We start from the raw sequence: 16,157 nt of genomic DNA on the forward strand, positions 1-16,157 counted from the left end.
CTTAATGAGCTCCTTGTACTCTTAAAAGGACAGCCTGGGTCCTTTTCTGCCCAGGGGCTGCCATTAAGTCTAATGGTGTTGCTGACTAATATCTCTACTGGAGTTTGCTGAGTGTCTATATTCTTGAGCTGGTAGTAGTTGGTAGAGGGGGAGGGGGTTGTTCCATTCATATTTGCATTCTGATTCAACCTCAGATTTAATAATGATGCTTGAGGGAACATTAACATTAACCTGTTTCCCACTACTACTGCTATTTATGTAAGGACTTTGATCTGGTAGAGTCCTTTAATGTCCTTGTTGTCGGTAAAAAAAAGAAACAGGAGAATGTTTTGAAACAGCCCAGGCAACCTCACAAGGAAACTTGATTTTGTTTTCCGAAAAAAAGATTCACCTTCACCTTTCATTTCGCAGTCGAAGCATTTAAAGAGAGGAGTAAGAGATGGAAAATCACTACAGGCATGGACAAGCACAAAAACACTGTTGAATGTGAATAGAAAGTACCTCTTTCGTTCTCAAGCAAAATGTGTTTTTCATCTTGTGTTCAGGGCACTGACACACTTTACCAGTGATTCTTAAGAATAAAAAGATTTTGAGGAATAAATTAGGCAGACTGAGTTGTTTCCACTTGCTCTTGGCCTGTTAAAAAAGGTGGAATCATGAAACCCATGGAAGATGAATGGGGGAGGATTGTGAATCACAATTATAAATTAATTCAGGTTTCAACTTGGACCTCCTACTGGTCTTTTTTTTACAGAAGTTGTTGACACCCCAAAACAAGCTGTTACCAGGATACCACCTCGGAAAAATACATCTTCCTCTCTCTCCCTCTCTCTCTTTCTCTCTCTCTCTCTCTCTCTCTCTCTCTCTCTCTCTCTTTCTTTTTCTCTCTTTCTTTCCCATTGTAGAGGCGGAAAGCATGTGTTGTTCTTCACTGCTGCTAATGGCGGTTTGGGAATCACAACTATTTCAGAAACAACACTGCACATGTCAAGCCATTATATCGCTCTGCTGCTGGCTTCCCAGTCTGGAGAAGCCGCGTAGATTTCCAGACTTATTTCATCCAAGGTCTTAATGGCCAGTGCACTGGATGGATGAATGTCGTTGCCATGGTATTGACAGTTAGCAGATGTTATGAAACCTGTCTGACTGTGCTGTGATTCTGTAAGCAGGTTAGCCTGATATATGTGTGTACATATATCAACCCTACTTCCTGGTCAGGTCTGATGTCATTCTAAATGACTGCTCATTGAATACTATATGATTCTTGGCAAAACATCAGATGTAGCATTATCTCTGGATTATAATGAATCACTTATTTACTGCTACCCACTTACCTTGCCAGATTGTTATTGCATATTCCCAGTGGCATTAACTATGAGTACTATAAAGTACCATCTCTAATGTCTTCCCAAGAATCATATAGTCATCCGTGCAACCTTTCACCTCTGGCCTTTAAAATTAGGGTAGTATGTAATAAGAACAAGGGAGAGATGTTGGGAAGCAGGGCAATCAAGAAGAGGACAAAACTCCACATTCATACACAGACACATACACAGACACACACACACACACACACACACACACACACACACACACACACACACACACACACACACACACACACATTAAGTTTGTGCCCTAAACTCTCTGTCTCATACCCTCCCATACCCTATCTGTGTCTGTAGCGTCTACTGATGCCACAGGCTGGCCGTAACCCTGCTGAGATCACAGGGTCCCCGTGGAGTAAGGGAGAGAAAAAGAAAAAGAGAGACAGACGAGGGGGGTGGCGTTTAGGTCGGGGGGGCGGGGTGTTCTGCTGGTGCAGGGTCAGCCTGCTGGAGGGGGCCGGCTGTGGAACAAAGGCCCGGCTCTTTTCTGAACAATTAGCCCGGCTAACAAGGACATCTATCTTCTCCATTAGCCGCACCACGTGCCTCCCATTCAGTGCATTGTGTAGATAATTAAATTGCATCTCCCATCTCCTCCCCCACCCCACCTCTCTCTTTCTGCCTTCCTCTTCTACTCCTCCTCCCTCAGGGTATCAGTGTCTCCAAGGTCTCCCTCCCTCCTCTTAGCAGAGCTCTCTGGAGTGTGTGTGTGCGTGTGTGTCTGTGTGTGTGTGTGTGTGTGTGTGTGTGTGTGTGTGTGTGTGTGTGTGTGTGCGTGTGTGTGTGTGTGTGTGTGTGTGTGTGTGTGTGTGTGTGTGTGTGTGCATCTATCAGCATGTATGTGTGTGTATCTATCTTTGTAAGTGTGTGTGTCTGTGTTTGTGTGTGTGTGTGCATGCATGCGTGTGTGTTTTGTGTGTGTCTGTGTGTGTGTGTTTGTGTGTGGCACGTGTGTGTATGCACGCGTGTGTGTGTGTGTGTGTGTGTGAAAGCCATGGATGACACCTCCAGGACGTGTGCGTCAGGGAAGTCCCCGGCCTACTCGGATGGCACTCAGCCTAATACTGTATCTACGGTGCATCTGCTCTCCGGGTCCATTGATCTGAGAGGTCAGGGGGGTTGGGCTCATTATGAATTTTTCATATACTGTAGGAATGCTCCCTGGCATCTCCTGCATGATGGATGATGATGCCTAAGTACTGACAATGTGTGTGCGCCTGTCTCTGTTTCCTGAATGTTCATAAAAGCCTGACCTCTAGCATGACGTATTACTGACCAGTTAGGCAGAATCATATTGTATACTTTTTAAATTGGTAGATGTGTTTAACACAAACACAATATTTAAACACAAATACAAAATAATTGTTTTAAACAATTCCCAAGAAAGAAGATTTCTTTTTTTTCTTTTTCTCAGACAGGATTAGGTGTTGACGTCAGCGCTGGGAGTTCAGCACATGTTTCAAACGTATCTTTTTAGCGGGTGACCGGTGCTAGCTGTGTCATGGAAAGTCACTGTGGCCCAGTACCCAGTGTTCCCAGAACAGCACAGCCAGCTTCAGCTCTTGTATCATCTGACAGACGGCCAATGAGTGAATGATTCAGGAGCTGTGACGTCCACGGCATCAGTACACAACATCCTAAAATAAGGTTAATAATGAGGTGGGACTTTTTTCAACCCCCCAATACCCCCACGGCCTCTCTTTCTCCCTCTCCTTCTCCCTCTGTCTTTCCTCTCTCTCCCTCTCTCTTTCTCCCTCTCTCTGTCTTCTCCCTCTCCGTCCCTCTCCCTCCCTCTCTCTCTCTTTCTCTCTCTCCCCTCTCGTGTTGTTTTATAGTCAGGGGAAGTGTGCGCGGCTCTGATTAGCATCTCTGTTTCCTCCTTTCCCATAACCTCCAGACCCCCGCAGGCCCGCTGTTTACTTTTAGAAATAAAAAATGGGCCTGCGCCCGTGAGGACGTGCCCCTCATCAGAGGCCACCCCGCACCCCTTCCCCCCTCCCCTCAAAAACCACGCCCTCCTCCTCCTCCTCCTCCTCCACCATCCTCCCTCTCCACAGCAGAACACCGTGTACCCCCCACCCCCCTCACACACACACACACACACACACACACCACTCCTCCCCTCCCCAGAACACGTCCAGTCTTTAGCTCGTTGGCTTACCCTCTCCCTCTCCGCCTCTCCTCAACTGTCCAGCTGTCAAATCACATCACATAAAAGCCTGGCCGCTGGTCCCTGGGCTCCGGATCCCAGCTGTTCCGCTGGTCGTGAATGGGAGCGAGTGTAAGTGTGCTGTACTGTATGTCTCAGATGTACTGTTGCTGTGGATGAGCACACCAGTGTGTGTGAGGCAGTGGGGGAGAGAGCACCGCTGCGTGTGTGATTTTACTGTAATGAATGGGTGTGAATGTTCTGTGTGTGTGTGTGTGTGTGTGTGTGTGTGTGTGTGTGTGTGTGTGTGTGTGTGTGTGTGTGTAAGACTACATGTGTGGAGGCATAGATGTGTATGCGTGTGGTGTATGCAGGGTGTATGCAGATGTTTTCTCCCCATATGTACTAATCATGCAGCCGCATGCATGTGCATGTGCCGGTGTGTGTGTATGTGTGTGCGGGAGAGTATGCATTTTTGTGTGTGTGTTTGTGTGTGTGTGTCTGAGTCTGTGAACATCCTGTGGGTGTGAGGGTATAAGTATGTATGTGTCAATGTGAGTCGTTGCAGTGCTCTCAGTGGGCGTTTATGAGCAGCCAGTGAATGTCAGTGGGTGCAAGTTTGTGTATGTATGCTAGTGTGTGTGTGTGTGTGTGTGTGTGTGTGTGTGTGTGTGTGTGTGTGTGTGTGTGTGTGTGTGTGTGTGTGTGTGTGTGTGTGTGCACAAGAAGTTGACATGTGCCTGTACAGCAGTGTCTGTGTAGGAGCGAGAGAGATAGCAGCATAATGAAGAATGACCGAGAAAGAGAGAAAGAGAGAGAGAGAAAGAGGACCGGACGCAGGCCTGTATAAACACTTCTCTGCCATGGTGGATGTCAGCAGACAGCGTGTGTGACAGTGGGCTCGGAGCCAGGCGTGCCAAGTGAAACATCCCTCACACATCTGGCCCTGCCTGAGGAAGCTGTCCATTAGCAGCAGTGCTGGTGTGGTGTCATCTCTCTTAATCGGACTCATGGGCACCCACAGCCCTGCATGCTGTAGACCTCTCCTCGCCCCAGCTTAGAATGAATATTCCTGCCTCAGCCAATCAGGGCCCTCTCATGTGTAAATATCTGAGGAGTAAAATTGGGTGTCAGGAAACATGCAGTGCTGTGGGAACCCAGCTGGACATAAAGTTACTACTGAGTGCTACGCTGTCTGAGCCACGGTGGCCTACTGAGTGCTATGCTGCTCTGAGCTATGGTGGCTAATGAGTGCTACGCTGTCTGTGCTACGGTGGCTAATGAGTGCTACGCTGTCTGTGCTACGGTGGCCTACTGAGTGCTACGCTGCGTGTGCTACGGTGGCCTACTGAGTGCTACGCTGTCTGTGCTACGGTGGCCTACTGAGTGCTACGCTGCGTGTGCTACGGTGGCCTACTGAGTGCTACGCTGCTCTGAGCTACGGTGGCCTACTGAGTGCTACGCTGCTCTGTGCTACGGTGGCCTACTGAGTGCTCAAGGCAGTTTTCCTCCCATCTATCTCCCCATGGCCAAGGCTGTTAAGCTCTATTTGCTGCCACTTAGAGCAGTTCAGTTCATTTGGTGAATCAGAATCTTGCCAAAAACAATTAGGCATGTATTAAGTGGGAGCTAGATTTGCCGTGTGAGTGTGGATGTTTGTGTGTGTGCGACTGTGTGTATATGTGTCCTGTACTGCCTGTCTGTGTGTGTGTATGTGTGCTGTACCTCGCCGGCTGCAGGAAACTAAAGACTTGCGGCTATATTTAATTACAAGATGTGAAGTCCTGCTGCCGTTTAGTTAGGAGCTGATGTGGCGTTGCATGTCGCACAATATGTATTGTATGCGTTACAGTCATATAGCGGCTTGAGAGCCCTGGATGTGGTTTTATGGTATGCACCTGCACCGACACCATTCCTCAATTATATATACCCCAACATGGGTGGAGGAGCTCTAGGGTTTATGTTGGCCCTATTTACGGTGTGGCACAAAAAGGCGTTTCACAGGTTGTGCATAGCTGACGTTTCATTGGGCACCTGGGTCCTGACATCTATTTTTCCAAAAAATCCTCTTGATTGATTCAGCTGCCATAGGACGTGTTGTCTTGAACTAATTACACAGTTTTCACGCATGGAAAAAATCCACCTTGAAAAGAGAGGTCCCTTCAGCTGGAGTATGGCATTGATTAATTATGAAGGCCAAGCTGGGCTATAAAAAAATGAAAGGCGTACACACGTGGACATGTTCAAAGGAGAGGGACGAGGAAGAAATGACCTCAGTTTACAGCTACTACTCAGCCAAGCCCTGGCATACAGTAAGAGTGGAGGGTCAACAGCTGTAGCCCGTGACTGGACCGGGCACATTCAAACTAAATATCTCAACTCAGCCTTTTACAGTGTTTAATGTCAACTGGCAATAGTTCCTTTCAGTTCACAAGTAATATAAATAGCCATGTAGAAAAGTCTGATATTTATGAGCACAAGTTTCGTCTCTGTTCCACTGTCTCCATTTCTCCATTGACACCCTTTCAAAAGGTCAAGGTGTTTCATTTTGACTAAACAAACCGATTTTCAGGCGTGAGGTGTGAACCTTATCATATTTGGTATAACGGTTATGTCGCTGCATGATTCACAAAACCACAGCACTTGAGATTGCACTTGAGTGCTTTGCAGCTTTCAGACGAATTTCTCTGCAAAGCCTAATTTACACCTACTTCAAATTAGTCACTGCTCCTACCTGATGCCTGAATGGATGAGACATTATTTTCATTGTACAAAGAGATCTTATGACTTATGATTATTGTCATGAAGTCCAAGTCCAAGCTTCAGAAGTGAACCCTTTGGACTGTTAAAAATCTCACTCATTTGTCCTGTCAGGTTGTGAGTGCATGCAACCCCGCCGATCCATTCCCTCGGCGGGCAGGGTTCAAATGGTTGTTTTTTTCCAATGTTTATGTCCACCGTTTCTGTGTGTGCTGGAACCACCCTGAGGCTACGCGAGAGTGTGTCTCCAGCAACAAACATCAGCAAATCCCATCAAATCCAGCCCAGGCCCCAATCCCCCAGGGCCCCCTGAGGCTTGGGAAAAGGACGGCCGCTCTTGCACCCCTGGACCCCGGGTGCCCTCGCATGCAGCCTGGGAGGTGACGGAAGAAAGCTGGTGCCCAGAGCGAGACCTATGTCCCTGAAGCAACCCCCTTTCTGTCCCTGTCCCTCTCTTTCCCTCCGTCAGCCCTCCCTCCCTCTCCCGTCTCGAACATGGCGTGTGTCCCTGTCCCTCCGTAAATCATTTTTAAATAAAGGGAGGCCAGAGTCAAGCAGAGGCAACGCACGGGGAGGAATGTTCCTGTTTTAAATACATTCGAGAGGGGAGAAAAAAAGGGCAAGAGCCCAAAAAAATGCAGGGCATTCGCCCCCACCATCGACACCAGCAGCACAAGCAGCGCAAGCACACAACACTGGGCTCCTACTAAACACACACACACACACAAAAACACACAACAACACTGGCCCCAAAGAGGAGCAGAGGAGGCTGCATCTGCTAAAGGCATCACTCTGGGGTCAACGTCCTCCTTGTTCCCCAGAGAACAGCTCCCTCTGCCACAGTATGTGTGTGTGTGTGCCTGTGTGTGTGTGAGTGTGTGTGTGTGTGTGTGTGTGCCTGTGTGTGTGTGAGTGTGTGTGTGTGTGTGCCCGTGTGTGTGTGTGTGAGTGTGTGTGTGTGCCCGTGTGTGTGTGTTAGTGTGTGTGTGTGACCGTGTGAGTGTGTGACCGTGTGTGTGTGTGAGTGTGTGTGCGTGTGTGAGTGAGAGAGAGTTTATGTCTGTCTGTCTGTGTGTGTGTGTGTGTGTTTGCGTGTGTGACCTATCACAGCCCACAAAAAAGCCCTTTGTGTTATACGATAATTTCTTAAGAATTTAGAACCTTCTGTATTTTGCAGTGAATTTTCATAATAACATGAAACCACAGCAACAGTACTGACACCACATGTATGGGAACAATGAATCATCACATTAGACCTGTATATGAAAATGCTTCAAACCCAACAACAGATATGTAGATCTGTATCACCAAACAGTAATGCTCATCTGTCAATGCATCCATCCACTCCTCCTTACCTGTTGGGCAGAATTCAGGGCCATTGGGGACCTCCTGCAGGGTGCCGTCCTGGGTATAAAGGGCCCTGGGTGGGTACATCTGCTGAGGGTGGCACACAGCTGGCAGCTGGGCTGGCTGACCCATGGGCATCATCATGGCCACGCCACCACTCTGCCTCTGTAAGAACACACACATTTGTGACCATTTACCACATGTATACAGTACATTCGATAACATTCTTTGTAAATGTGACACATTTAATGGATGTTTGACGCATTTAATGGTAATAATTTATTTTGAGATTTGAGTTTGACATGTTTCAGTCACACATAAAAAGCTGTTAGTGTGAGTATGTATAAAAACAGATATGTGTTGCTCAATATTGTTTATGTCTATTTAGATCCTTCCAGTATGCACTGCTATGAATATCAAACTGTGTCACCACAGACCACTACTGTTCCTGACCACAAGCGTGCAAATGCAACACATCTCAAAATATAAATGCCAGCTCATGGATTCTGCCAATAAAGTGTAACAGGGGCAACTGTGATGTTCACTACAGGTCCTAAGATGTTTATTCGACATGCATCACCACTTAGTATGTATTCTGCAAAACACTGAAACCTCAACATTACTAGTCTGAGTCAGAGGTTTAAAGTGTTTAAAATTGGGAAGTGCAGATGCAAGCAAAAGTAAATCCCCTCCATGCATAGCTGTGCCACGTCATGCTTTTACATGTGAAGTACTCTGGTTGAAGACCCAGTTCTCTTGAAGTGCCTCGACTCGTCTTATCTCATAGATCACAGAGTGCTACTGACGTCAGACTTCAGGAAAGGGAAGTCCAAAGGAGTCCGCTGACTCCAGTGGCTTGATATGAATTTACTGCAGATGCTGGAGATAGCGCCGTAGCAGATAGCAAGACAGGGGTGTTTGGAGAGCAAATACCCCAAGCAGCCCCCTTTTTTGTGAGCGTGTCTATTTTTGGAACATAATGACCAGTGAAACTGATGACAAGAGTGGAGTGCTTTCTTCACTCCGAAATGGCCTGCATTGTATGGAATTGTGTAGGTTGTGTAAACATGAATTGTTTCGTGCGGTGTTTCCAACTTGTTTTTTTGGCAAAACTAAACAAACTGATTGGAAAGTCAATGGAAAAACAACGATCAGGTTTGAAGATAACACGTGGCTTGTTCCTAGCGTTGTTTGGCTGTGCGTTTTAGCTGAAACTCTATCGGTGACCCCTGGGTTATGGGAAAGTCTCTTGTAATGGACACATGCTGAAAGCAACTGATGGAAACTCATGCAGAGAGGACAGCTCTATTTTTTCTCCCTGAAGTGACATCGGGTATCAAGTGGTAACACACACACACACACACACACACACACACACACACACACACACACACACACACACACACACACACACACGCACAAACATCCACACACTCACACGCACACACTCTCACACACAGACACACACACACACAAACATCCACACACTCTCACACACAGACAGGAGTCACTAGGGCCACTCCAGCTTCTGAAGAACCCCCCCCCCCCCCCCCCCAAGATCCCCAGTACAGTCTCTATGGCGATGGCTGTCCACGGTGACTCTGATTTGGGGAGAGGGAGGTGGTGGGTGCCTGAGAGACTGCTCATCTGATAAGCTTTGCTTTTACTACAAGGCTCTGCGGTTATCATGGCATGTCTGTCAGAACCCCCCCCCCAATGTTCTACATCAACACCAAAACGCTGTGTTTGCTGTTGGTAGTGTCTGGGGCACAAACTTTCGTCAGTGTCATGGCAACCATACGTCATTGTTTCTGAAACTCTTCGTTTTCCCTATCAACATTTCAAAGTAAACAATTATGAACGTTTTCACATTTATGCACCTCATACAGCAAGTATAATGACATTTTAGTGTGGATGGAAGGGCTAAACGGGGAAATAATTATGTTTTCAAATGTAGCCAGGTTAGTGTGGATAGGACCTAGGAGGCCCGAGTGGCAGAATCTGGGAGAGACACTACGCTCTTGTGGCGCTCTCTAGCCTCGCAGGAACAAAGCAGCCTGAGAGAGAGAGAGAGAAAGAGAGAGACAGAGAGAGAGAGAGACGGACGTCTGCAGATGCAGGCTCACAGACATCAAACCGACATCCAACTCCCCAGCGGCGCGATGTGGAATGAGCCTGATGGGGTCAAGATGTGATATAAGTTCAGCCGCTCTGGCACGAACTGCTGTGTGACGCATCTGATTTTCTTCCATTTTTTCAGCCCACATGGGATGTGAGCATTCTTAACCACTGTGTGGCCAATGGTAAAGTTCAATTACAGTATTAATGCTTATGTAGATTAAACAAAGTATGGTGTGTCTACCAAACCGTTAAGATTTCCCACTGAGAAGTTATATCCATTACCGTCATCTCAGCACCACACAAATAATCACAGACTGAGAGCCAGAGAACAACTTTCCTTTTTTTCACCGCATGTAAATTCACGAGGAAGGAGACGGGTCTTTGGTAACTTGGCCTCTGACCACGGGCCAAAGGGTGCTCGGTGTGCAGCCATCTCAATTTCAAAAGCCCAGAGACCACCTGAACCAATTAGAGGTGCCACTGCTTTCCTGCAATGTTGGGTGTGTGGGGCTGGGGTAGTGGTGGAGGGGGGCGGGTTGCGCTAGGTCGCGCGCCGATTAGCATGTAACCTCCTCCCCTTTGGCTAATGCCACTGTCTTCTGCATACAAATAGCTAAATGTCTCCTCGTCTGTCTCAGTCTGCACCTTTCTCCCCTCTGCTTACCTGAGAGGAATCCAAATGTCTCCTGTGTCTGTCATCTGCGATGTGTGTATGAAATGTTCTCTTTTTTCTTCTGGGTCGTGTTTCCACGTGTGTCACACTACTTTAACCCCACTGACCTATGGATTGTAGAGGAGGGAGAAGGAGGGGGGGGGGGGGGGTGCAGGAGTGCGCAAGAGAAGCAGAGATACTGATTTTATTTCATCCTGTTTTGTTTATGTAAGCTGTGGCTCTGTCTCAGAGTTTGCAATTAAGCGAAGAATCTCCTTTCACACTATTTTTTCTTTTCTTTCTTACTGCAAAGTTTTGATTGGATCTGGTGCGCCGCTGATCACACACATAATTCAAAGCCCAGACCCGGCATTGACCTGCTCTCCTCTGTGTTAGCCTCCAACTCTCCAACTGTTTATTCATACAAGGTCTGATGCAGTTAACAGCACAAGGTAAATACCCGGCCGGGCGAATCTGCAGACAAAACCAAGGGAGAGTTACTGCTGGTTTCATTGTGACCTTGATAGTTTAAATGCTCAACTGATAGATTTCTTGCTTGTTGCGAGAGAACCGAAACTTCCCAACCATATCTTGTGATGTAAGGAGCGTTTGCTTTCTCTCTTTTTTTTCTTCTTTTCTTTTTGGCACCGATGAAATGAGTGCATGAGAGATGTGAATCTGAAACTCTGAAATCCCTGAACACCCCCATGAGGAGCCAGAACGGCATAATGGCGGGCGTTGCTCAAGACCCTTCGTAACACGGTGATGGAATGCAGAGGTGAGTGTGTGAGCGCACTCCCACACACCCGCCTCGTGTGGTAGGCAGCACCCCGGGCAAACACCCAGTGATTTACTGCACGGGGGGAGGGGGGGGGGGGGGGGGGGTAGGTGTTGTGAAGGGGTCTTACCATCGCGCCCAGACGGTCAACGGGGTGAAGGGCCGGGTAGGCTGGAACTGGATCCATGTAGTAACTCATGGTGCAGGTCTGGTCTGGTGCAGGAGCACGGGTGGGCAGGAGGGTGGACGGGTGGGCCTGCCAGAGAGATTAGCACACAGGCAGGGCCGGGTGAGGTGAGAGGCCACAGACCCCAATCAATCTCAGCCTGTTTACACAGTAGACAGGGCTCCACCATACACTACACACACACACATACACACACACACACACACACACACACACACGCACATACACGGCCTGGATTACAATAACCCGGATTACAATAACGTGATGCAGAGCTTTTCCAAAACCAACAAGCTGAATGCACTCATCAAACAGTAGGGCGCTGATGGAGACGCTTGGTTCTGGCTTTCTGCTAATGTTGCCTTTGTGTTATGTCACTCAGTGGCTAGACTCCAGTGAAGGGTTAGGAATGAGAGTATGAAGACAAACAAATAATACATCAAATCATGTGGAAAGGCGATATATAGTGTTGAATGTACAACCAAATGTTGAAAACGTATTAATCAATTAATTAATAATTAAGTAAAAAGTAATTCCATCTTGTTTCATCTGTTTTCCTAGATCTCGTCTGCAGCAATGAGCAAGTTATACCATTTTCAGTCAACCTTATACATTTGAAATTAGGCCATTTGTGTCCGTTTTATAATTCATGTAAACAATTTACATACCGTTAAAAAGCACAAAAAAAAATCCAGAGCTATCAAAAGTTTTTAATTACATGGAAAACCAAAATGTATGCTCATTCCGCCTCCACTGTGCTCAGTGTGGTCTATTATTGTCGGTTTACAGAGTCTTAGAGAGAGACAGAGAGAGAGAGAGAGAGAGATTTGAAAAGCTGCAGTGGTGTGTCCAACCCATCTGAACAGAATAGTTCTGTGCTGAAAAGTGATCCACTCAACGGCTGATGTCCACCCCCCCCCCCCCCCCCCCCCCCCCCCCGCCACACACACACACACACACACACACACACACACATACTCCTTTCTCTCTCCCTCCCTCCCTTGCTCCAGCCATCTCTTTATCATTGTTTACTAGCAGCAGCATTAGCTGTGAGAGCTGGAGCCCAGCTGTGGGGATTATGTTTCTGAAGGGATTTCAGGACGTGGGCAAAGACAGGCTGTGTGATAGCAGCGCTCACTCACCTAAAACATCCTCCTCCTCCTCTCCTCCCCAGCCCCCCCCCCCCCCACACACACACACACCCTGAAAGTGTATGTGTGCGCGTGAGTGTGTGTTTGATGCCACTGAAACTGTTAGCCTACTAGGGGTGTGTATGACAGAAAGTAAAGGGGAGAGAGAGAGAGAGAGAGAGAGAGAGAGAGAGAGAGAGAGAGAGATACATCTTGAAGTGCTTAAGGAGATGGCAGCTGATGTTACACTGGTGCATAAGTTTGAAGGGTTCTCCGTTACATATCATTCCTGGAGGTGCAGGGTGGCATCACGAGGCAAAAACAACATCGTAAAATTGTGCCACGGACATGTTAATGAAAAGTGTATTTTGGTTTGGTTTGAAAACATTGGGCTGTCAAAGTCGAGTCAACCTCGTTCAATTTCAATTTACAGAAATGTAATGAATGACACGTCGCATATTCCATATTCAACTCATAAAGTATTGTGTCTTGCAAATGAAACTCAATTTTGCATGGAAGTGTAGGAGGTTTCTTGATCATATCAGAATTATAGCATTCGTAGATCGGAAAATAACCTAATTAAATTAACATTATATGAAATAAAATATATGCTGATGAGGCTTAATCATAATCAGTTAAAACAAAGAGCCAACATTTTCTTATCTGTTAAGAATTTCGTTGCATCTCTCCACGGTCAAAATGAATCGAATTGTCACATCCTCTCAAATACAGAACTTCAAAAATATTATTTAAAACAGTAACATCTTGTCCAAGTTCCTCTTTCTGTTGCTAATTGAAATCGTTAAGCGATGTCCTTGTTCATAGCGCGAACGATCAGTTATAAATTGTACAAAGAAAACTTTTAACTCACCTATGCTGAACGGAAAACAACTTCCTGCGAGATTTCGTTGCGCTTCTCAGCTTTCCTGCTGTCGGGACTGGCGCTCTACCTGGCTTGCAGAAGCTGGAGTTCAGAGCAGGAAGGATAAACGCACTTGCCGGATTAGTCCCACCCTCGACAATTACCGGGGTCCACTAAAAAAACGGAGTCGTTTCCTTTGTAGCTGTTCTTTTTTAAACAAGTGCTATCTTTCTGGGAGTAGCCTATATGATTGTTAATAATCTGTATGGAAATAATTCATGTTTTGTCCATTACAGCCTGATCTTTTAGACAACTGACTGTTAACTATATTTAAAGCTATACATCTCGATCTTGTGATATTAAATATGTATCTACTGTATCTGATATTTTGCCAATCTGTTAATAATTATTCATTAAAATATCGTTAGGTTTGGAATGGTTTGGTCATCAGTCAGGTCCTAATGTCACATCACCTCACCTTTTTTTTTCCCAGACAAAAGGACATTGTGATCTAAATTAAAGTCAGTATTGAAGATGTTGAATCAGTGCACTTGAGGGACTACAAGTCAAATGTGATTCATTCATTTCTTAAGTGAAATATATTAATTTATATTTAGATGTGTTGGTCAGTGTGACCTATTGTTTTCCATTCAGCCTTTTTTTGTCAATGGACAGAACAGGAAAATGGCCATATTAAGACATGAAAAGCGATTGACGCTGACCACAATGTGTGGATTTCCTCCACTCGTCACCCACCCCCCACCCCCCAGCCCCCAGCCCCCTGTCATCAGTGACTGTCCAAAGCAGCAGAGCATGTCTCAGACATGTAGGGAGTGGTTTTGTCAATGAAAAGCTTAACCACAGCCTTCTCTCTTTCCTCTGCTGGAAAGTTGCCCTGGTCAAGTGAGCCATGCATTCTAATGGGTCTTACAGCAGTGACCACATGCGCGCCGTGACAATAGGATGACCTTGGTTAGCGTCTGGTTCCTGAGCACTCCGCGCCCACTAATGCTTTCCGAGAGCGCATCCAACACAGCCAACTGTCACCCGCTTCTCCCTGCCTCTGAATGACTCTGGGCTGGTGACACAGTGAAGTTCCCCCCAACCCAGCTTTATAATTGGTCCAAGACATTTGTCTAACTGCAGCAATTGTTCAATGGCTTTGGTATCATATTGTGTCTATTTCGCATATTTCATAACATATTTCATAGCATATCCATATCAAATAGAATATTTGATTTAAAAGTTTTGCATGCCAGTTCCATGCCTTTTTGAACAATAGAGGTTTATCTTGGTCCATATGTGTGCATGTATGTATTAATTTATCTGGAGATCTATGCGAAGAGCATCTCGACACCGACGAGCAGACATTGCTCACATAGCGAGGGTGCTTTATCATGCGCCCAACACTCGCCTCTCGTCCGCAACACCCCGCGAGTGTGTGATGGTTCCACCGCCGCACCACACAACATTTGTTTGAATTACAAAGTGCACGGTCAAAGACCAGCGGCACGGCTGCTGGAGACTAAAGCCAAAGATGCTTTCAAGTCCAAGGTGAGAAGCGTGAAGAGGTGCCATGTCTGTCGGCACCACCAGACATGGTATGGCAGGGGGTTTGGTGGTGGGGGGTGGGGGGGCTCCATGGACAACAGATGTGCAACACTTTGGTAGTGGTGGGGGGTGGGGGTGGGGGGGGGGGGGGGGATGAGTTATGGCTGTACAGAGATGGAGGGAACTGGAAAGGGAGTGCGTGGTCCGGACGCACCCCTCTGATGAGGCAAATTGAATAAAGAGGATGAATGTGCTCCAGATCTGCCCCTGATGCCCACAATGCTGTTTCAATTAGCAGCCCAGGGGAGTTCAAAGGGGAGGCCTCTCTGCACTCCTGCTCCACATGAGCCAGCTCTCATCACTTCCCTCCACCTTTCACCATCCCATCACCGTGCCACCTTTCCCCCTATCTCTTTTTCTCTTTCTACTGTCTGTCTTTCTTCTCTCGCTCTCTCTCTCTCTCTCTCTCTCCCTATCTGGCTGAGTCTCTCCCTGTTTCTTTATCAGTCTCTCAGTTTTAACTTTTTCCTAATTTCTTTCTCTGCCTATCTCTATCTCTATCTCTCCTTCTCTCTTGTTCCCACTATCTCCAGCCTCTTTGTTCCTCGGCTCCCTCAGGAGACGACAGGCTATGGTCACGCTTTCACATTAAACAGATAGCTCGCCCCTCGCCGCTGTCAGTGAGCCGCCATCACTCATGCGATCTGGACTGCTTTACTGCTGAACTGCATCACGCCGTGTTCATGGCACTTTGAGAGCGTGGAAGCGCAAATCCCCCCCGTTAAACTATATTGTGGTAAAGCATTTTTCCTCTCCCGCTTCTCCTTGCCTTGTTAGACAACACACCCAAGAGCCTGTCTGAGGTCCCCCTGTTGAAGTAGGCCCTCGGCGGTTGCTGGCCGAGGTCAGACAGTGAAGGCGTCTTTGGGTGTGCTGCTGCACGCTACCATCCCCTCTCGTTATTTATCTCCTGTTGCAAGTCTTCATGGGTGAATCACAGAGCCATCAAAGCTCCACTGAGTTTCATTATCCTCCAACTGTGAGCATGGTTTTGATCTCGCCACATGCGTTCGTCATCAAAGCCGTGTTTTAATCAGTTTTTTTTTCGTTTTTATTTTATTCTTTTTTTTGCTCTCGGGCCTTGAAACCTGTTATCTCGATTTTCTTGTTTTCTTGTTTCTTGAGTCGGGGGGTGGGGGTGGAGGCAGGGGCACAGAGAGTTCATTCCTCATGAT

The 16,157-nt window shown here is 46.9% G+C and overlaps 1 protein-coding gene across 4 annotated transcripts in view; it reads right to left on the bottom strand.

The window, feature by feature from the left end:
- ets1 (v-ets avian erythroblastosis virus E26 oncogene homolog 1) overlaps positions 1-13,481 on the bottom strand; it is a 39,044-nt gene extending 25,563 nt beyond the window's left edge. For 3 of the 4 annotated variants that reach the window (XM_031573580.1, XM_031573583.1, XM_031573579.1), the window contains exons 1-3: positions 13,381-13,481; positions 11,326-11,451; positions 7,653-7,809 (exon numbers count right to left, since the gene is read on the bottom strand). In XM_031573580.1, coding sequence (XP_031429440.1) covers positions 7,653-7,809; positions 11,326-11,394 — 226 coding nt within the window. In that variant the 5' untranslated portion in view covers positions 11,395-11,451; positions 13,381-13,481. Of the gene's footprint in view, positions 1-7,652; positions 7,810-10,429; positions 10,525-11,325; positions 11,452-13,380 lie in introns of those variants that run through there. The other variant, XM_031573584.1, reaches the window with a different exon arrangement.
- Between the last annotated feature and the right edge of the window lie 2,676 nt (positions 13,482-16,157).

Source organism: Clupea harengus, chromosome 9 (assembly GCF_900700415.2).
Source record: "Clupea harengus chromosome 9, Ch_v2.0.2, whole genome shotgun sequence".
NCBI lineage: Eukaryota > Metazoa > Chordata > Actinopteri > Clupeiformes > Clupeidae > Clupea > Clupea harengus.